Source organism: Pinus tabuliformis, chromosome 2_2 (genome assembly GCF_031772625.1).
Source record: "Pinus tabuliformis cultivar Carrire ecotype Pingquan chromosome 2_2, CPIR1, whole genome shotgun sequence".
NCBI lineage: Eukaryota > Viridiplantae > Streptophyta > Pinopsida > Pinales > Pinaceae > Pinus > Pinus tabuliformis.
In genome coordinates, this window is record NC_142300.1 from 634,087,227 (window position 1) to 634,110,997 (window position 23,771).

General features: G+C 34.7%; 1 protein-coding gene across 3 annotated transcripts in view; it reads right to left on the minus strand.

Moving 5' to 3' along the window:
* Positions 1-2,683: 2,683 nt before the first annotated feature.
* LOC149194226 (putative LRR receptor-like serine/threonine-protein kinase At1g06840) overlaps positions 2,684-23,771 on the minus strand; it is a 404,279-nt gene continuing 383,191 nt past the window's right edge. For all 3 annotated transcript variants that reach the window (XM_089407379.1, XM_089407380.1, XM_089407378.1), the window contains 4 exons: positions 4,270-4,321; positions 3,905-4,158; positions 3,676-3,810; positions 2,684-3,292 (listed from right to left, as the gene is read on the minus strand). In XM_089407379.1, coding sequence (XP_089263505.1) covers positions 2,945-3,292; positions 3,676-3,810; positions 3,905-4,158; positions 4,270-4,321 — 789 coding nt within the window. In that variant the 3' untranslated portion in view covers positions 2,684-2,944. The remainder of the gene's footprint in view (positions 3,293-3,675; positions 3,811-3,904; positions 4,159-4,269; positions 4,322-23,771) is intronic.

Below are 23,771 nucleotides of genomic sequence, written 5' to 3' on the forward strand. Positions count from 1 at the left end.
TTAATGATGTTGAGAGAGTTAGAAATCAATTGAAAGTCTTATACTAGAAAGTGGTCTCATGATTCAAGGAGCTAGATAGGACTTTTAAGGATAAGTAGGAGTTAAAAGTGGACTTACAGAATATTGAGGAGTTAGTTCAGCAGATTAAGGATCTAAACTAGAATTAGTTCAATAGAACCTTTTTGTATAAAGATAAGCCTAAAAGGCGAGAACGAGTTAGTCAGTCAGTAGTTAGAGAAGTAGTTAGAAAGTAGCTAGTGAGTCAAAGAGTCAGATTGTAAGCCTACAGGCAGGAGAAGAAAGGCCGCTGATCAAAAAATCAGGCCAGAGAGAGAATCTTGTGTAAATACTCGTTTATTAATACAAACAAATCGATTCAGATTTTGTACAATGTGTACCGTGTAATTGAATTATAATCTGCGTGTGGCTTGAGTGTTTCTGTGTAACTTATGATGTAGGTGCAGAATAGAGGCGAAATACAGAGAAGCGTAACAAAACAACTTCCAGCTGCAGTTGGGTAGAAGTTGTTGAGGCAGCTCCACAGTTGTGATTGTGGGTAGAGTTGTATTAGAGACAACAATTCCAGCAAGAGAAGCATTGGGTAGAATTGTTAGTCAACTAGAGGTTCGAGGAGAGAACCATAGAGAAGTGTTACGATTTTGTAAACATGGACAGTACAAAAGTAAGCCTTTAGTGTTATAGAGAAGGTGGAGGAACATAAAGGCATGAATGGAGTTAGATTAAGGAGAGAGTTGTGGGGGGATGACGAAGGACCGGAACCCTGAAGGAAGTGAAAACACAGAAGAAAATTAAAGAATTGGCATAAAAACCCAAGTGAAGAGGAGCGAAGAATGGAAGTGTTGATGCATAGTAGCCGTTGGATCTAGAAGATCAACGGACGAGATTTGTTCGTGATGAGAAGCCAAGATTAAGTCATAAGATAGATCTAAGAAATGGATGGTGGAGATTCAATCTAAGTACTGGCGGAAGTAGAAAGATGAGAATCAATCTAGACTGTAGGATTTAAAGGCCTCATCATCCAACAAATATCGGGTCATAACTTGATTGGGCATTAACCGTAAGGGGGGACTTGAACTTTTATAAGTTGAGAGTTTATAATTCCCATCAGGTTTGAAAAGGTGTTAAACCTCGTGTAAGTAGTCCACCCGACATCGTTTTGGAATGTCAAATCAAGTGGATCTTGATCAACGGTCACAAAGCGTCGGGCTAGTTTGGTGATCGGGAAAATACATCAGCTGTCAAATCGAAGACAAGATCGATAATGGAGAAAGGTCGCTATAAAGGAATTGAAAAGGTGGAATCGAAGAGGTTATAGGCATAGTTTAATTTTATTTGAAGTCTGGTTGTAATCGCATATCGCATGCGAAAGGCAAAGGAGGCATGTAATGATTTGATGCGATAGTGTGATAGCTATTTATTTGGGTGAAAGAAATCAATGGCAGGGAAGGCTGTCGCAAGTTGAAAGCTCCGAAGGTATACTCTATTGAGTTATAAGGCTTAAGGATTGGGTTGAGTTTAATGAAGAGTTAAGTTATAAAGTTTCAATAGGGAGACTAATGAAGGGTTAGACTATGGGAAGTCTAAGGAAATGTTTCCGCTTGAAGATTAAATGGACCTTAACCTTAGCTTATGAAGGTTTGACCAAGGTGTCATAGGAATTCCTGGGATACAAGAGAATATGCATACTATATGCATATTGTGGGTAAAGCGGGGTGATACCCTACGTCAGATTCAAAGGCAGAGGCATCTCAACAGGAGAGCAACCTTGAGCATCAAGTGCCTGGGGGTTCTCCATCCGACACTCTTTCCTGATTTCAAGTTTAAAGTATGTTGTCAATTAATCCATGGTTTTTCTTCTGTTCCTATTATAGTATATTTGCCATTTTTGGTAATGTAAGTAGAATAGATAATGTCAAGGTTTATCCAAGTATAAGCCTCTGAATTCTCTAGACTCAGATCTCTATGATACACTAGGAAAGTAGAATCTTTATGTTTTTTTGGTAGACTTTGGACAAGACAAAAAAATGTTAGTAGTGTGATGGACAAAGAGTTGTTAAAAGCTTGGTTTTACTACAACTGATGTGGTTTGCAAATTTTGTATTTTGGATTTTCATTATCAATAGAAACTTCTTACTTACAAAAGAAAAGTATTTATCAAAACTTACGTTAACGAGTTATTAAACTATATTTTATTATTGAATTTTTTTTTTAATAAAAAAGAAAGATTATAAATCATGATTCTAAATTAATTTGACATAAAATTAATAAAATACTTAACAATATTAACAATAATCAATTAAATTAATTTTCTATTTATTTATTTATTATTTAAAATTTAAATTATTTATCAATTAAATACCTAATCTTTCCTAAAAAGTCCTTCCCTATTTAAAATCAAGTTCAAACTTAAAAGAGACCAACTTTAATCTAAATTGAACCATAAAGTAACTTTCATGTAAAATTATTTGAAACCAAAATGTAATACGAAAAGAATTGAATAATGCAACCTAAATCAATTTAATTAACATTTTTGAAAATATCAATGCTAAACTTGTTAACCAAAAAACCTGAATCTATTGAATTAGCTTTTTTAATATTTTTAAATATTAAACTGTAAAATGCATAGTCTAAAAACTTGGGAAGTTGAAATATAATTTTTTTTTTTTTTTTGATCAACATGGTGAATCGGTAACTGTCTGGCCTAATCTATATAAACCAAGGCACAGAACGTTCAGAAAAAGGATCCCAGTCCAAGGAGAGTTCACGTTTCTTCCTCGATTGCCACACCATGTGCGCACTTTTATTTTATACAATTAGAGTCCATTTATGAGTCCTAGTGTACAGCAGTGAAGGTTTTTTAATTCAGTACAATGTGTATGCAAGATGGGAAGAGGAATGTTGTAACATGTACATATAAAACATTCTATCGTGGTGCGATCTCGGGAATATTTCCACTCAGAAGGTCGCTCCCAGGAATATCAGAAGACAAATAAGGATTTTCTGCAGATATCTCGCTCTGCCTTTTCTTCATGTTCATTGGATCCATATGAATTTGCATGAACGGTATGTTATGATCTTCTTCTGCTGGCATTAACCGGAAGATCTTCTCAAGCTCAAGCACAACCTCAGCGATGGAGGGGCGTGCATTTGTTTCGTCTTGGCAACAACGCAATGCCAATCTGGCAAATGGCTCCAAGCATTCTGAAGGATATGAACCCATTCGCTTGTCGATCATAGATAACATCATTCCACTCTGATATGCCAAATTCACCTGTAAAGCAAGTCAATTAGCTGCAAGTACCCAAAAGTAACGGTAAAATATATACCTTCCTCACTCATTTCAGGAAAAACTTGACAACAAGATATTGAAGTCCTTGTAAAGTTGAGAAGTAATTACTAGTGTATGACAAAATTCAATATCATGTATTGGGATGGCATTTTTATGTATGTAAATAGTAGATTTTGAAAAGAATTTGGTAGTTTAATTGATAATGGCAGTAAAAATGAAGTTCTATTGACCACAAAATTTTGAGTTCAAATTTTGTGTTATTTTTTAATTAAAAATTTTAGATTTAAATCTTGAGCTATTTCCAATAAAAAAATTTGGGTTCAAATCTTATGCTCTGTAAATATATGTATAATAAAGACATTTACCTCCCTCACAATATTCTTGCCATTTGAAATGGGTTGCATGCCTGTCAAAAGCTGCAAGAGAACCACGCCAAAACTATATACATCACTCTTATCAGTCAACTGATGAGTCAAGAAGTACTCTGGATCGAGATATCCCTACAAAAAGGAAAGACTGTTATCCCTTGCTCGCTAATACAATAAAAACTGGTGCAAATATTATGCATATATCACTTCAAGTTTTATATCTTACTGGAGTTCCTTTCACTACAGTTGACACATGATCTGGAGCTGAACCTTCCATTTCTGGCAGTGAGGCTAGCTTTGACAATCCAAAATCTGCAACTCTTGCATTGAATTTATCATCGAGTAGGATGTTACTGGCCTTTATGTCACGGTGGAAGATGGGAGGATTAGCTTCATTATGGAGATACATAATGCCTCTCGCTGATCCCAGGGCAATGCGAAGACGAAGGGCGAAGTCTAGAGGCTTTGATTGGAAACGTCCTGTCAATGCATAAGATGTTTCTCTCATTCTTGATCGACATTTGAAACTGAAGCACGCTCATGAAAAAAATGTATAGTATATGAAAATATCAGATGACAGCAGAAACTTACCAGAGAGATGATCGTGCAGTGTTCCATTTTCCATGTATTCGTAAACCAACATCTGTATAATTAACGAATTGAAACCTTGCTGCATTAGATTCTATCCATTGCTATCTATTTCAAACTTGATAATTTGATGAATTTTAAATGTTTGGTTAATAATGTTTTTTCTGTCATAGGTAAACCATCGCATGACATATTCAATTCATACAAATAGTAGGCATCACAACTCTAAGCCTTTAACATCATGGCACAAATCCAAGCCTGTCGGATGTATGCATAGCCTTAATTTTGTTATAAACATAGAAAAAGCAAGGCTATGAATCATGCATTCAGAAGGTAGAAGTTGGGAGACTATGACAACAGGCATAACTGGTAAGAGATAATGGATATGGAAAGGCAAGATTACGTGTGATCACTCGTTAGAGAAAATGGAGATGAAAAGGCAAGATTACGAGCATGCATTCAGAAGGTGGAATTTAGGAGCCTCGGGCATAATTAGTTAGGCATATGCAAATTAGGTTTGTTACATTAAAAGAAGAAAGGAATAGCAACTTACAATGTTATTTTTATTATTATATATAATTGTATAATTGTAACGTATGTAAAATTAAAGTAGAATTGGTTGGTTGTAATTTTAGATCTATCAAGTGTTTAAAGAGATTAAGTTTTTTTTACTCAAGTGGTTTACATTTCAAAATATTTGATCTCTATGAGTGCTTGGTAGATTGGGAGTGAAAATGTATATAGGTTGGCTTATTAAAATCTTTTTATTATTTCATTTTCTTTTTAATATATTGTCATTTATCTCCCGGTTGTAGTGGTTTAACTTATAAATGAAATGACAATTTTTTTTTCCTTTTTTCTTTTTTTTTGGCTAATTTTAACTAAAATCTGATAGGAATTTTTAAAAATATCAGTTTAAGTTGTTTAATTTGAGTGCCCCAGGGGGTTTTCACTTTGTTGAATCTATTTATGCATTCAAAAATGTATTTTAAGTAACAAAAAATCACATTCTTGCTTGAAATTGTATCACCTAATTTTGGTGAAAATACCTATTGAGTTTCGAAAGGATGACCTTCACATAAAGGAGTGACTTAACCATACATCCCATCACCCCCTATTCTAAGCCCTATGGGCTCTCAATTTTATAAATTAAAATTAATAGTAATTTTTTATTTTTTATTTATTTTTAAAATATTATTTGAGGGGCTCTGAAGCTTAGTATGAGAAAGATGTTATAATGTAATGTTTAACATTTTGCCTAAATCAAATTATTTAAAAATAAAAAATAAATTAAATTAAGCTAAAAGATTAATATAATGTAATGTAAACATTTTAAGAGTAATATATATATATATATATATATAAACATAACTTTATAGAAGTAAAATAATAATAAAATGGTCCATGGTATTAAGAACTCATAGTATTGACCCATGGTATTCATGTCGAATGTAGTCTATTGAAAGGGGGAAATTAAACTAGTCTAGATCGATCTTAACTCAAATCTCTCTTTTAGAATAAAGAAGAATTTGATCTCTCTCAATTGTTGGTAGATCCAAAGTTAAGATGGATCTAGACTGATATTTTATAAAGTTAAAAACATTAATATATAATTATTATAATTATTTTTTTTTTTAATTTAAATTGTATTTGAATTTTCAAATTTTTAAAATATGAAAATTGCATTTATTATTTAAAAAACAATTAAAGTTTTTGTAAGACGGAATAAAAAGATAAATTTTGACTATATCGCATTAAAAATGATAACTTAATTTTAAGAGAGAAAAGTACAAAAATCAATTAAAGTTTTTGTAAGGCTAAATAAAAAGATAAACTTAGGCTATAACACATTAAAAATGATAAGCTAATTTTAAGAGGCAAAACTTACGCATAGGGAATCTTATTCTTCCAAAAGTTTGATTAAAAAATAAAAGAGATATACATATTATGTCTTTTTTTAAAATTTGTGTGTATTTTTTTAAAATAATATCATTTTAATCATTTATTTAGTAAAAAAATTAATAATATATATATATATATTAATAATATATATATATATATATATATACATATATATATATATATTAATCTATAAAAAAATTAAATTATATATATATATATATATATATTTTTGGGTATCCCAGAGGAAGGAATTCAGTAGCTCGCATAGCACATGGTTACGTGTAAACTTTTGGCGGTCTTTGGGGACTTAAACCTTGAATCTCTTATTTTTATCAAGACTCATCACTTTGATCACCAATTAAGTTACCCGCATTCGACATAAATAGTGATTCCTAAATAATATATGTGTGCGTGAGGTTTACAGACCTTATATATCACTGACCACTACATCCACGTAATAATTGTACCATGCAAATCCACTCGAAGGGATCACCATAGAGAGAATTGAACCCGTTAAATTAATAATTTTATTATTAAAGAAGAAACTTTTCCATTTTGTATTAGGCTTTAGTGAGTGTGAAGCTTGTCGGAGAATATGGAGATTAAAAAAAAGAGAGTATAAAGCTATTTTCTCCAACAATATCTAATTATTCATTATTTTATAACAACATTTTTAGCACATAAATAGAAGAATAAAAATACAAAAAATTAAAATACTTGAAAGACAGGTTACTAATTATTCATTATTTTATAACCATTTTTAACACATAAATAAATAGAAGAGTAAAAATACAAAAAAATTAAAATACTTGAAAGAGAAATAATATTTAAATATAAAAAAATCTATAAAATTAAAATTAACTAAATCACAAAACAGAGAATAATAATATTAATTAAATAAATCACAAAGCAAATAATAATAATGATATTATTGAGCAAGATAACCAGTCATTAAATCTACATTACTTAATAATATTATTATTTAAAGAAAGTTTTGGGTTATTAAATATTATTATTTAAAAAGGAGATAAAGAGAAATTAGATTATTAAATATAATGGTAAAAAACTATAACATCATTATTAATTAATATTTATTAAAAAATAATTTTAAGAATAATATTAAGTAAAAATAAAAAATAATTATATTAATAGAAAGGAAAATTAAAATAAAATAAAAAATTTAAACAACTTCTTTAAGTAGAGTCACATTTTGTTATTACACGTACACATCTTTCCTAAATTAAATTGTAGAGTATCTCTGAGCATAATGAATTAAACACTCACAGGTTAAAAAAATACAAATTGGGTAGATGAAGAAATTTGCAAGACAAAAATGATATACATATAAACTAAAAACAAATAAGAGTTTCAGAGCATTTCACTCCAAAAAAAACCATATGGACATTGCGGCCATCGTGACTCGTACGAACATCCATATGGGTGGTTACCTAGAGCTATTAGATGATGCTATGTAGATGATGTCAGCGGAAGACTTCACCTTCAAACTTGAGAACGAAGTAAAACCGAGTCTCCTTGTGTAGATTATTTGGCAAGAGAATTTGAAGCAATAATTCCAATTGAGAAAGCGGACTGTGGATATTAATATCGGTATGGGATCAGCTGGGTCGTTTTCCTCTTGAAAGGAGGCCCAGCTGGATTTCGGACTTCTGATCATGTTTTTCCTTCTGGGTACAGCTGTATAGGCCGAGAGCAAGTGCTCTTTTTTGAGCAGCACGGTATAGGGGTACTGATGACCCTCATTAGAGGAGGATGGCCTTTTATTAGGCAGACCATTTCAGAATGTTAACTCATCTGCTTGTAACTTTTTTACTCCTTATAAAAAAGTTCGTTTTTTTCCTTGGAAAAAAATAATTCCAATTGAGAAAGTACGTAAAGTAAGTATATGAAATTAAACAACAGAACAGATATATATTAGTTAGTAATTGTGATTTAACTTAGTTGAATTTAAATATAGTTTAATTAAACTAAAATATAATAAAAATAAAAATAAAAATATAATAATTATTGAATATTATTATCAAAAATTAGGAAATGCGATTAAGTAATAATGTGTATATATATATATATATATATGTATATATGTTTTATTTTTTATTAATATATATTATTTTTTATAATTAAATTTATTAAAATATGTTTTTAATATATAATAGTAAGTCATCTTAAATTGATAAATATAAACAAATAAAACTATTATTAATGAAAATGGAAATAATAGATCTAGTTAAATAAATAAATAACAAGAAAATAAAACTAAAAATTAAAAATCAGTAATTAATAGAAATGGAAATTATTAAATAGCTCATAATAAGACCTCAACCAATCACCTTACAAATAAATAACTTTAAATAATAATAATAAAAAATAACAAAAATTGAATTCCTAATATTAAACTATGGATAAGTGACAAATTTTTGGTCAAAATCAGAATATACACGATCTAAACAAAACTAATACCTAGTACGTAAAATAATTCTATACAATAAATAACAATAATAAATTACTTATATGAAAATAAATCAATTCACAATTACCATTGAACTTGTTAGATATCTTTTTTCTAAATGGGAATTGGAAAATTTCCAATATCACTTGATGAACTTATGCAATTGGATAAACAATTAATTATGATTTTCTAAATTAAAGAAACAATTAATTATTATTTTCCAAATTAGGCCAGATAAAGTGGATGTCTACTAAAATAAATTTATTAAAGTTATATTTGACTCCTAAGTTAAGTTTTAGAGCGAGGAGTCTTATTGGATAAAATGTAAAAAATAAAACAATCTCAACCTCCATGATACATGAAGCCTAAAATAAAAGGAAAAATATTTTAATCAAATAATGAAGACTTTCAAAGTTAAGTTAATGTTTGCTAGATGATTTGGTTACAATGATTATAGCAATTTGGCACCAAATTATTTTTTCCAATATTATGGAATAAGGGACTAGCAATGGGAGATATAGAAGTTATCAAACAAAGGATTATAAGGGAATATTAATAAAGGAAGTTTTTATTTTTTAAATTAAATTATGGATAGTCTCTCAGTTATTTTGAAAATTTATATTGAAGAGAGTTTAAAAAAAAGAAGCAAGGTGTATTTTTAGTTTTTAATGAATTAGTCTTATTTTCTTGTTTTAACTTTCATTACAACCTTTTTCAAATATTATATTTGGGTACTTACTGGCCATAGGGATTTACCATGCAACAGTGATGAATAAGGCTACAACCTAGCCTCTAAATGCAATGCATATACCCATTATAGCCTTAAACATTGTTCCTATACACATAAATTCATCATTATAATAGAAAAAAATCATTCACCATTATACATTCTACAATAAAAGTCACCATTTACATAAAGATTAAATATATATTTTTGAATTCACGTCTGTTGGAATGCTATAATGTTCTTGAAAGAGCTAACCTTGTGCAAGTTGATATTTCCTAAGAACCACAATAAAGTGAGTCAAATGTTGGGGTAGCCTAGAAGAATCTTAATTACATCATGAAATAATGCCCAATGAGAAGGGACTTTTTCTTAATGAAGATAGTCACCCTAGAATATGTACATGTGTGAGTTTTAAAAGGGGGTAATGACATTGAACATTTGAGAAATACTTCCCAACTTGATTTGGAGTTAAAAGGCCCAAGAGTGATGAGATATTTCACCGAATACCAATTTTATGACACTTGCGCTTTTTCCCCTTGCCCTAATTTATGTTATCTTTCAAGGTACTCCAAATTGTTTACACCGTGATTGGGGGCGCTTCATGAGATTTGGGGTACATGGTGTATGGTGATGGATTTGCACATGTGAGATGGTCTATGATGGAGTAGCACATTGGAGATGGCTTACCCAGTGGTTGCTTTACCTCAATTAGGTGCTTTCTTAGCTTTCTTTCATAGGGAATCAGAGTTCTCTTGACAACTTTCGTGACATTATTCATGGTGGCTACATGGATATGGATGTTGGTATGGAGAACACCCTATTTAGGAGGAGGAGCATTTTGCATCTTGGAGGAGGGCATCAAGTTTTGAATAGTACAATATGGCTTTGATTCTTATATGTAGGGTTGGAGTTGGCTAAGGGGTTTAGGGTTTTGATAATATTCATGCAAAGAGAGTGGACCTAACGGGGTACATGGCTTAGGATGATTAATAAAGATTTTGGTGGCATGTCAAAGAAGAGTTGGACACCTCATGGGGTTCCCTTGCATTTGGATCCTTGTGTGTTGATGAAAACACTTCATAGCATTAAATATGTACCCTTGGAGTGTAGCACTCCACATGTGTGAGTCTACATGTGATTTTTGTAGGTTTCTTGTAAGGGCATTGGCCCATATATGTGTTGTTGGCCACCGTTACCTATCATATATATAGAGGAAGGAGAGAACCCTTTGATAACATAACCTCATAGCTCATTTATACTTGTCGCACTTGATGTGATCAAGCAGAGAACAATAGTCTCTCTCTCTCTCTCTCTCACAAAGTCACAAGTGTTTCTTGATATTGTTGGAGGATATTTAAGTTTAGGGTTATGGTTTCATATCCTTGGGATCTAGAGATTAGATTCATGGGATGAAACCCTAGATTATACTTGGAGAGGTGAATAATAAGAGGAGACATATCGCACTACAGGACTTTCTTGAGTGATTCATGCTTGTGGGATCTCCCTATTTAAGATAGGGTTTTCTTAGTTTTCTCTAGCTAGAGTTTTGAGGACTAGTGGATTGTACTAGTCTTATGTTAAGACTAGGGTTGTACATAAACTTCATCTTATGCAACTTGTGTAAATTGCATATTTGATTTTCATCCATTTGTCTTCTTCATGGTTTGTAACTTCCAATTATATATGTCTTGTTGAGTTAAGAGAAATTATGATAAGTGATTTAACATTATAATTGAAGAAAATAAGGATTGATTTACTACTGCATTTTCTATTGTAAATAATGTTGAAGAAAGTGTAACTAGGTTCAGTCTTCATAAATGTAATTTTGATATTTGTACTTGTAAAAGAAAAAAAATTATTGCTTTTGTCATTTGTAAAATGAGTTTCTTGCTCATTGCATAGGTCTAGCACATGTTGAAGTGTTATAGGAAAGTCAAAGAGTCAATGTAATTATGAAAGACCCATTTAAGGGCAAGTTACACTATGTAAATATGTCAAAGGTGATCCTCCAAAGCAAAGACAAGTCTCCTCTTCATGTTGGCTCAAAAAATGATTTTTTATGCACAAAAGTGAAGTTGGCCTCACTAGTTGATCAAGTCAGCCCAAAAAGAGGAGGATCAACCACTATATATAGGGCAACTTGTTCTCATTCAAGAACCAATTCGATCAGCTCTGTAATTCAGCGAGAAAGAGGTGTGAAATAGAAGGAAGAAGCCTTCTAGGGAAAGAAAAGAAGGAAAGATAAGAAAATTAAAGTGTTATCTCTGTTTTGGGCTGATCTCATTCACACGTGTGAGGGAAAAGGAGGACATTTTGCTGTTGCAACAAGTCAGAAATTGAATACCTCCAAGAAGTTTCGATTGAGCTAAAGAGAGGCTTCAAATATGCTTCCATATCAATTGAAGTGGGTGCCACATCAAGCGAAGGAAGGGAGCAAGCAAGAAAGACAACTTTGTGCCTAAGTCAGCCACATGTGCGAGAGAAATCAGATCTACAATAGGGTTAAGAGGACCAAATTCTACTTCAAGGATATACTAGAAGAAGAGCCTCATTCTCTAGTCTATGTATCAAGGAGAAGGAAGACTGTCAAGCGAGGTAGAGAAGGAAAGGAAGACACCAAAGAAGAGGTATCTAAGGAGACCTAGGGTTTTTGCAGTTGCCGGAAAAAGAGTAAAGTGCTATCAGTTACCGAAAGAAGTGCGAAGGAAGAGATCAAGGTGTAGTGCCGAAGGAGGCATTGATTGAAGGACAAAAAGGAAGTTGCAATGGAGAGATTGTGTCTTGTTCTTGGAGGATCTTATTGTCAAGGGTATATGGTTTGGCATTTGTCAATTGAAGTTTCAATAAGAGAAAATTACATAAGCGTTTTCCTCTCTAGGAGAGAGAGATTTTTCCTTGGCTGAGAGCCAACATCGTGTTCTTGTCTCTTTTGTTTTGGTAATTGTTTGATGAAGTAAGAGAACACACACTAATAATAATAAGAGAAGATTGTGTTAATAAGAAAAGTAAAAAGTACTTCACAAATAGTTATCATCATTAGAAGAATCTCACCCTAAACCAAATGCCCTAGATTCTTCAACATGGTTTCAGAGCTAAGGTGACACATCAAGGAAGGGAATCTCAATAACACATACAACATTGAAGCATTAAAGATCAAGAAGCAAGGAAACTCAAAGATTGAAGCATCAGATCTACAAGCTAGGGTTCCATATCCATCAAAAGACAAGGATGATTATTATCTCCTCCCCTATATCCATCAAGAAGGACTACCCTCCTCGGAACAAAGAAAGAAGAAAGCCTTCCATCTAAATGCATCTACAAAAAGGTCCATCCAAGAAGAGTTTACATCAAAGATTCATCATCTTCAAAGGAAGGTACTCAAATCCAAGCCCGTCATTGAAGATCTCTAGATCTACACATTGAGAAGTTTTCATCAACATGCAAATCTCTCACAAGGCACCTTGAAGGAAGAATCTTGAAGAACTCCAAGATCTAAGAAGTCAAATCATCAAATCTTCAAGGAAGTAGCAAGATCTCTTCATCATCAACTCTCTCAAGTAAGTATTTTTATGTCCTTTTTTGAACATATCAACATGTATTTTTGCAAAGGAAAGAAACAAATTGGTTGGGATTGCTAACTTCCTTGCATGGAAAAAGAGGATTGATCTACTTCTCAAAGAAAATGAAGTTATGGACTCCATCAAAGGGAATTTCATTGTTCTTACAAAGGATCAAACTCAATCCCTAGCAAAGTATAATAAGGATGAAACAAGGGCTTAAAGGATTCTGATAGAATCCATCAAGGACCCTCTCATTCCTTATGTTTCCAAATTTGAAACATCTAAAGAAATCTATGATAAGCTGTTGGAGCTATTCTCATTCAATACAACTGGAGAAGTCATATTGTTGTGTAATGAACTATATAAAATGAAGACATCCAAGGAAGAAGGAATAACTCCTTACTTCATGAAGGTCTTTGAGATGAGAGACTAGGTACAAGAACTAGTTGAAGTTATGCCAGACAGAGAAATGACTACTGTAGTGCTCAATGCATTACCTAAGGAATGGGGCAACTTCACATCCAGTATATATGCCAAGAAGGAAGCTACCCTATTGAATGAACTTTGGTCCCTATGCAAAACTGAAGAAACTAGACTCAAAGCCAAGGACGATGTGGGATCAAAGGAGCAAGCATTTTCTGCTATGGCCAAGAGAAAAGGAAAATTTGGCAAGTTTGGTCCACAAAGGAAGGGTAAAAGAGATATGCCCAAAGTCCAATGTTTTGGTTTTCAAGAATATGGACATTATAAGAGGGATTGTCCTAAGTTCAAGAAGGACAATAATAAGAGAAAACGAGAAGAAGCCCACATTTCCCAAGAAGTGAATGAAGAAGATAAGAAGCAAAAGAAGGAAGCTCCTATGGATCTCTTCTATGACTGGGAGCAACTTCTTCACATAAGTCTTCTTTAAAGTTTTGGGTATGATAGGAAAATGTAGAAGTAGGATAGAATGCATGATTTATGAGAATGGCATCTTCAGGAATATAGAAGCATTATGCAGAGATAGCTCAAATAAATATATCCATATAAGAACCATGTAGCCATTGAATGACCTCATCAATGCATAAAGGAATGATCATGATCAGGAAGAATCATGTTAGAAGGCCATTATCATCAACAGGAAGGAGCATTTGCAGGATAAGGACTACAAGGATCCTCTGGTGAAATATTCAATAGAGGTTTCATGACTTTCAAGAAGAGCAGATGTATAAATAAGAATTCCACTTATAGGGATTCAAGAAAGGATGATATGAAGGCAAAGAAAGATGTAGTAGAACAAAGAAAATTAAGGTAATCTCAATCAAGGAAGTTGTCAAAAGAAATTGAGAAAATCTCAATCAAGGAAGTTGTCAAAGGAAGCTGAAATGATCAAGGAAAGAACTAAGATGAGGTATGTATGGATCTATGTTTCCCAGTTAAGTCATGTCATCATTTATTAATGAGTATGGGTAATTTCTCTAGAAGCATGGTCAAGAATAAGGATAAGATCTCTTTCATTAAGATATGCATGAAGGCATGGTTCACTCACTGAGAAAGGTCAACATGAGAAATATCCTCATATGGAGTATGAGATGGTTGACAAGAGAAAATATAAAGAAGCATATGGGAAAAGAGATCAGGAATAAAAGGACACCATGGACATTAGGAATCAACATCTGACAGATTTGTTGAAGATATCCCTTGGAAGAAGGCCCAAGAACTCTGACATAGAAGGAAAAAGATCAAAGGACCCTTGACACCTGGAAAGGACTTGGAGATATGAACATGCATAATACTGATGATTCAAGCTAACAAGATGTCATGATGAAGAGCCATCTCGAAAGGTACTATTTGATTTAATGTTATGTTTTGATATCTTGAATAATATCTGGATGAGTTCATGCAGGGCTACTGAAACAAGGATTGTAAGTGTGAATACACCTAGCATTCATGTGAAGGATTGAAACTCTGGAAAGAAGCATGATGAGAAAGAAGTAGCCATATGAAGAAGGTTCTAGATATGTATCAAGTAAGCCACTTTCCATGAAGAGAAGAATGGCATGATGAACCAAGAATTAAAGTGATCGATGGCTGCGGCCCTGCAAGGATGAAGCTCAACTGGATTTCATGGCTTCAAGGAAACAAATTGATCAAGCAGCTAAAGGACCCACAAGAAGAAGTTGTTGATGAAAAAGGTAAAGTCTCTAGTTGAAGAGGGAGCTCTAGCAAGTCCCTAATTAAGAGGAAGCTTGGGAAAGTTCTTGGTTAGAGGGAACTTGGGAATAGTCCTTTACAAGAATGGGCATATCTTCCATAGTTAAGAGGGAGAGATAGACACAACATTCTTGTCTTCACTTGGGAAGAAAGAATGGAGGATTGGGTAATCATCTAGCATCCAATGTTCTTTGAGGATGTGTAAGGAATCTAAGATAAGAGAAGGCAAGAGGAACAATATTATTGTAGGTTTTAACCCCGTACAGAAATTACTTGCATACAAATTCTAAAACACAGAAAATAAACAATGTGAAAGCATAACACATAAAACACATATACACAAAGATTTTCCCCTAGATCCCAAAACCAAGACTACCAGCTTGATTTTTTATTATGTTCATTTCAATGTTACAATACATATTTATACATGTCGAAGCATCCAATACCATGGACTGAAAACCATTGCGTCCAAAACCATGGACCGAAAAACATAGGTAGGTTCGCCCAACCTAATATAGGGTCCAAAAAAAAAATTTCCTGAGGTGCTGCCAAACCCTGTAGAGGGGGGCTACCTGCCCCCCTCAAACCCCCTGGACATGGGGGGTGGCCGCCCCCCCGCTACGCAATTGGCGTAACGAAGGGGGGGGCAGAGTCCCCCCTCTAACCCCCCGGTTCACTATGTAGGTTAGTCGTGGAAAGAATATAACACAACCCAACATTCTCTCACTTGTTGTTTTATTTCCACAGGGGGCCACAGGAGAGCTTAGTCATTTTTCCAGCCTTGAAATGCCCATTGTTTCTCTATACCAGGCGAAATTCTTAGAGCTCACAGATTTTGTCAATGCATTTGCAGTGTTCTTCAAAGTGTCCACCTTTACCAGCAACACCTTTTTTTCTTCTATCATATCCCTCACAAAGTGATACTGAACATCAATGTGCTTTGTCTTTGAATGATAAGCAGGGTTCTCTGCCAAGAAAATTTCACTTTGGCTATCACTGTCTATCCTTATAGCTCCCTGTACTAACCCCATACTTGAACACAATATTTGCAACCAAACTACTTCCTTGCTTGCATGAGTGGCTGCCATGTATTCTACCTCTGTAGTTGATAGTGCCACTACAAATTGTTTCTTACTCATCCAACTGACTGCACCTCCAAATAGGTTAAACACATACCCACTTGTAGATCTTCTCTGATCCAAATCTCTAGTCTAGTCTGCATCAACAAAGCCACGAATATCCAACACTTTGTCCAATCCTGGTCTTCCTTGCTAGCACAAACCATAATCACTAGTGCCACACAAATACCTGAAAACCCACTTCACTGTTGTCTAGTTCTCCTTCCCTAGTTTTGACATAAACCTACTCAATACTCCCACTACATGTGCAATATCTGGTCTAGTACAGACCATTTCATACATCAAGCTACCGATTGCACTTGCATATGGAACATGGGACATATCCTCTTCCTCTTCTTGTGTCTTGGGACACTCTTCAACAGCTAACTTTACACCTACAGGAATAGGAAGCTTCACCGGTTTACTATCTTGCATATTAAACCTCTACAGTATTGTCTCGACATACTTCCTCTGGTTTAACCAGAGCTTCCTCTTTGCCCGATCTCTTTTAATTTCCATGCCCAAAATATAGTTTACAGCACCAAGATCCTTCATGTCGAATTTGGAGGACAATTGGGTCTTCAAATCCTGGATAATTTCTTGTCATTTCCAACCAGCAACATATCATCCACATACAAGACCAAATAAATAACACGGTCACCAATTAATTTAAAATACACACAGTGATCTGCTTTTCTTCTGGTGAAGCCAAGTCCCTGTATAAATGTATCAAATTTTTGATACCACATCCTTGGTCACTGTTTTAACCCATACAAAGACTTCTTTAACTTGCATATGAGTTCTTTCTTACCCTTCACCGCAAAGCCTTCAAGTTGCTTCATGTAGATTTCCTCTTCCAAATCCCCGTGAAGAAATGTTGTCTTCACATCCATCTGTTCTACCTCAAAATCAAAAGCAACAGCAATAGATAAAAGTAATCTAATAGAAGTTACCTTGGCAACAAGAGAAAAAATATCACCAAAATCAATTCCCGGCACCTGGGAATAACCTTTTGTTACCAATCGAGCTTTGTATTTCTCCACCTTTCCTTTTGCATTTGTCTTCTTCTTGAACACCCATTTGCTGCCAATGGGTTTCCTTCCAGCTGGCAACTCCACCAGATCCCAAGCCTCATTTTTGTGCAAAGATGCCATTTAATCAACCATGGCCTCTTTCCAGAGTTTTCCATCCTCTGAATCTGCTGCTTCTTTCATAGTTCTGGGATCATCATCAGTAATAGACAAAGAAAAATTTGAACAGAAAGCAGATGGACTATACCTTTCTGGTTGCCTTCTTTCTCGAACTGATCTTCTCACACCGGGAGTTTGTGGTTCTTCATCTTCTGATTCCTCCTCTGCTGTAGATTCTGATTCTTCCTCCTTTAGCTCAAACTCTATCTTCTCAGGTTCCTTTCGTTGGACTTCATGTTTAATAACATCTTTCACTTGTCTGAACACCACATCTCGGCTATACACAACCTTCCTTGTTGCTGGGTTCCAAAGCTTATAACCCTTTAAACCATCCTTATACCCAATAAAGATGGACTTTTCATACTATCCAACTTGGTTCGTTTCTCCTTTGGAACATGTACATATGCATCACATCCAAATACCCTCAGATGTGATAGAGAGGGTTTCTTACCAGTCCATACCTCTTGTGGAGTCTTATCCTCCAACGCTGATGAAGGTGATCCGTTGACTAGGTAACTTGCTGTCTCCACCACCTCTGCCCAGAATTCTTGTCTTAACTCGGCACCACTGAGCATGCTTCTTGCCCTTTCCATCAACGTCTTATTCATTCTTTCTGCAACTAAATTTTGTTGAGGTGTATATGGAGTAGTCTTATGCCGTGCTATACCACACTTCTTACAGAATTCTTCAAATTCCTTACTGCAAAACTCTCCATTGTTATCTATCCTCAACGCCTTTATCTTCTTCTTTGTCTGGTTTTCCACCAGAGCCTTAAATTCTTTAAACCTGTCAAAGACTTCAAATTTCTTCTTAAGGAAATATATCCATGTATTCCTTGAGAAGTCATCTATAAATGATACATAGTACATAGACTTACACAGTGATGGAACCTTCACAGGTCTAAACACATCACTGTGCACAAGCTCTAATATATGTTTTGCCCTCTTACCACTAGAGGGGAAACTCACCTGATTCTACTTCCCATATACACAATTTTCACAGAAATCAAAATCCAGAGAGCTATTACTCATACCTTCTACCATACCTTTACCATGAAGTATTCGAAGGCCCTTCTCTCCAATATGTCCAAGCATTTGATGCCACAACATGGTCTTCTCTCTAGAGACCACTAGATTTTCTACTCCACTTTCAGGAACCACAGAACTGTTGCACCCATCTACAATAGTGCTATCTTGCAGCTTGTACAGAGTTCCAATTTGAACTCCCTGCATCAATACTAGTGCCCCCCAAACCATTTTGCAGGTATCCTTCTCGAACACTGTTTTTACACCTGCATCATCCAACTTGCTTATAACAATCAGATTTTTGGCCAATGCAAGAATATGCAGAACACCTGGAAGTATTCTAACCTTTCCACCTTGCAACTTCAACTTTGCGTTTCTGCGACCAACGATTCTAGCCTTCCTGTCATCCCCCAAGAAGACATCACCACCATCGTATTTTTCATGCTCGCAGAACCACTCTCTATGGGGAGTGAAGTGAAAAGATGCACCTAAGTCAATCAACCATGCCTCATGATCTACATGTGTACTTGAAGAAGCCAAGTACACATCCCCACCTTCATCTGAGGTGGTTTTCGCCTCTACAAAAGGAGCATCATCAGATCCCTTTCCTTTATCAGGAGCTTTAGATTTACAGTCCCTTTTGAAGTGTCCTTTCTTTCCGCATTTCCAGCACACCACCTTTACAGGTTTTCCTGGAGATTTAAAAAACCCGCTAGATTTAGATCTACCACTCGATGACTTATTTTTGTTTCTGTTTTAGGATCATCCTCGTACAAACAAGGCATCACCATTCTGGCTCTCCGTATTTTTCCCTTTCATCTCCTCCGTCAGCAAGGATGAGACTATTTCATCCAAATGCAAGGCAGTTGCATTGCTACCTATTGCAATAACCAGAGTATCCCACGAATCTAGTAGAGAACACAACAAACTGATGCACTTATCTTCATCTGAAATTTTAATATCAATAAATTCTTACTGACTTACCACAATATTAAATGTGTTCAAATGCTTTGTCACTGAGTCTCCATCTTTCATCCTCAAGTTTGACAACTTTTTCCGCAAGAATAGTTTATTCACTAGAGACTTAGATTGGTACAAAGTCCCTAACTTGTCCCACAAAGCCTTCATCGTAGCTTCCCCTGATACATTTAGCAATACTGAATCTGAGACACACAATCGTATTGCGCTCTTTACCTTTCGATCCAGCTTCTTCTATTCTTCATTGGACACTCTCGTTGTTTCAGTACCTGGATCTACCGTGATCCACTGATCTTTATCCACCAACAAATCCTCCATCTTGAGTTTCCACAACTCAAAACTCTGACCATTAAATTTTTCGATCTCTATCTTTCCACTACTCGCCATCTTCTTTCACCACCAGAATCGATCTCGCAGATCTCCCACTGAACAGGGTCTACCACAGGCCTAATAAAAACCCTTCAGCAACAAAGGCATCCCCTTAAAGCCAAAACCACTTTGATACCAAATGTAGGTTTTAACTCCATACAGAAATTACCTGCATACGAATTCTAAAACACAGAGAATAAACAATGCGAGAGCATAACACATAAAACACATATACACAGAGATTTTCCCCTAGATACCAAAACCGGGACTACCATCTTGATTTTTCATTATGTTCCTTTCAATGTTACAATACATATTTATACATGTTGAAGCATCCAATACCATGGACCGAAAACCATCGCGTCCAAAACCATGGATCGAAAACCATAGGTAGGATCGCCCAACCTAATATAGGGTCCAAAAAATAATTTTCCAGGGCACTACCCCGAACCCCGTAGAGGGGGGCTACCCGCCACCCCTCAAACCCCCCCGTTGCGCAATCGGTGCAATGAAGGGGGGGCTCCACCCCCCCTCTAACCCGCCGGTTCACTATGTAGGTTAGTTGTGGAAATAATATAACACAACCCAACAATTCTTTGAGGTTTGGGAACCCAAGATAAGAATAGTCCTAGAAGGTCATACTCAGTGAACACCCGAGTGGGTATGTACCTTGAGAGACAATGATGAAAGTGTCTATAGTCATTGGTCTCACCAACATTGTGCTATGATCTAATTAGAGATAGAGCTGTCAGTCAAGGTCTTGCTATGGAAACAATGTTGGTTACTATGATCCTATAACAAATGGATTGCTAATCCGATTTCTCTTATGTGAATTCTTCAGATTGAAAATGTCCAAAGACCTTGTAATGATTTATGAATACCTCCCTATTTAAGAGGGAGTGTTGAAGAATGTGTAACTAGGTTCAGTCTTCATAAATGTAATTTTGATCTTTGGACTTGTAAAATAAAAAGAATTATTGTTTTTTTCATTTGTAAAATGAGTTTCTTGCTCATTGCATAGGTATAGCACATGTTGAAGTGCTATAGGAAAGTCAAAGAGTCAATGTAATTATGAAAGACCCATTTAAGGGCAAGTTACATTATGTAAATATGTCAAAGGTGATCCTCCAAAGCAAAGACAAGTCTCCTCTTCATGTCAGCTCCAAAAATGAATTTTTATGCACAAAATTGAAGTCGGCCTCACTAGTTGATCAAGTCGGCCCAAAAGAGGAGGATCAAGCACTACATATAGGGCATCTCATTCTCGTTCAACCACCAATTCAATCAGCTTTGTAATTCAGAGAGAAAGAGGTGTGAAATAGAAGGCATAAGACTTCTAGGGAAAGAAAAGAAGGAAAGACAAGAAAAGGCAAGTGTTATCTCTATTTTGGGTTGATCTCATTCACACGTGTGAGGGAAAACGAGGAAATTATGTTGCCGCAAAAAGTTAGAAATCGCAAACCTCCAAGAAGTTTTGATTGAGCTAAAAAGAGGCTTCAAATAGGCCTCCATATCAATTGAAGTGGGTCCCACATCAAGCGAAGAAAGGGAGCAAGAAATAAGGACAAATTTGTGCCTAAGTTAGCCACACGAGCAAGAGAAATCAGATTTGTAGTAGGGTTAAGAGGATCAACCTCTAACTCAGAGATATACTAGAAGAAGAGCCTCATTCTATAGTCTAAGTATCAAGGAGAAGGAATATTGCCAAGCGAGGTAGAGAAGGAAAGGAAGACACCAAAGAAGAGGTCTCTAAGGAGATCTAGGGTTTTTGTAGTTTCCGAAAAAAAGAGGAAAGTTCTATCAGTTGCCAGAAGAAGTGCGAAGGAAGAGATCAAGGTGTAGTGTAGAAGGAGGCATTGATTGAAGGACAAAAAGGAAGTTGAAAAGGATAGATTGTGTCTTGCACTTGGAGGATCTTATTGTCAAGGGTCTAGGGTTTGGCATTTGTCAATTGAAGTTTCAATAAGAGAAAATTGCAGAAGGCTTTTCCTCTCTAGGAGAGAGAGGTTTTGCCTTGGCTGAGAGCCAACATATTGTGTTCTTGTCTCTTTTATTTTGGTAATTGTTTGATGAAGTAAGAGAACACACACTAATAATAATAATCTAGAAGATTGTGCTAATAAAAAATGTGAAAATCACTTCACAAATAGTTATCGTCATTAGAAGAATCTCACCCTAAACTAGATGCCCTAGATTATTCAACAAAGAAGAGTATTTTCGTACTTAGTTCATGTATGATAAGATTTCACTAGAGGGTATAAACTTATTATAACATTTTGGTATATTTTGTCTTGGATTTCCTAGAAGTTTAGCATTCCCAATGATTAAAATATTGTCCACTTTTGTTGTTGTTTTGTATTATATTTCATAATATCTATAAGGCTGAAATTTCATAGGGTTGAGATAGGGGAAACCTCTAGTTAAGAGGTCAAATTTATATTTTGCATTAATTGTCATTTTTCTAGGAATTTTAGCAATTTCTCCCCAAGTTGTGTATTCAAAAAGGGGCAATGGTAAGGCCAAATTATTTTATTGGGAGTGAGTTGTCATTTTGGATGTGTAGAAAAAGAAAATATTGCCTTGTGTGAGAGCACTAGAATTTAGTTTTTTCTTACCTAGAGAAAGAGAATTGTTGGATCAATGATGGTTGTGACCTCTTTCAACATTTATTTAAGTGGGTAGGTGAGGATATAAGTGTAAATAACCTAATGGAGGGTACTAATGCCTATTGTTGTGGCTAGAAATTATTTTTTGAGTCCTTTGGACTCCACAATTGGAGATGTTTGGAGCTGGAGTGGCTTATGTCCACAATTAGTGGCATTAAGAGCTAGAAATGAAACATTATCGTCCCTTACGAAAAAAAAAAGTTGGAGGTGGTGTTGTATTAGGAGCTAGACTGGATGTAATTACACATCATATCCCCATGGGGTGTAGGAGATTTTTATGTTTAGAGACCTCTCTACAACACAAATTGTTATTTAGTGGATTCTCTAACCCATGGTTATGTTTGCTAGGACAAGTGAGTCATAATTAATGTTTAATATTTAGAGAAAGTGATCCTTATTCTCATTGAGTTTAAGCCTCCCTTTAGGGGCATCATCTAGTTTCAAGTGTTGAATTGGTTGCATAAAAAATAAACCCTTCAACATTATTTACCCTTGTATTGGCATCACTATTATGGATTACTAATTTGGACCAAGAGTTAGTTGTCGACAAGGTGTAGAAGTACATGTTATGTTGTCATTGTTTATTGCACCTTTTGTTTGACTCTGAATTAATTATATTATGTTGAAAAGAAGAAGAAAAGTGTGAGGTAACCACCCTCCTAACAAGTGATGCTAGGAAGGGGTATCATAGAGTGGCATTAGAGCCCCATTTTTTCACTATTGAGGCCCTTTAAGGAAAAATATATTTAATTGTACAGTGATATAAAGGAAAAAGAACCCAAGGGAAAAAGTGTGAATGGAGATGTACTTGGGATGGGCTTTCGAAAATAGAATTATAATGATGTATTGTTGTTTTCTTTTTCTCTTTTCTTTATTCTATTTCTTGTATTTCATGTTTAGCTAGTTTAATTTCCTTGCATTGGTTATGAATAGGATAGTTAATAGTTACATTCATTTATTTATTTAAGTTTATTATTTTATTTCCTCTATAATCTGTCATAGAACATTAATGGGGATCACTAAGTCTAGATGTTAATTACAAAGGTCCAGGAATATCATAATATTAAAAAAAACACATAATTGTCTTATGTAGCCTATGCATATTGTTGTGTTTTCAGTACCTCAGATGTAATAATGGAACCCTAATCTTTTATAGTCTTTGGTATCATAAACTTAAAATAGCAGTGATTCAAACAAAACAAAAAAGGTTAAGAAAATGGAATTTTATTCTTCTTGCATAAGTGAATATGTAGTTAAAATCCACATTGATAAAATTGGACTCATAATCATGCCCATAAATAATTCAGTTA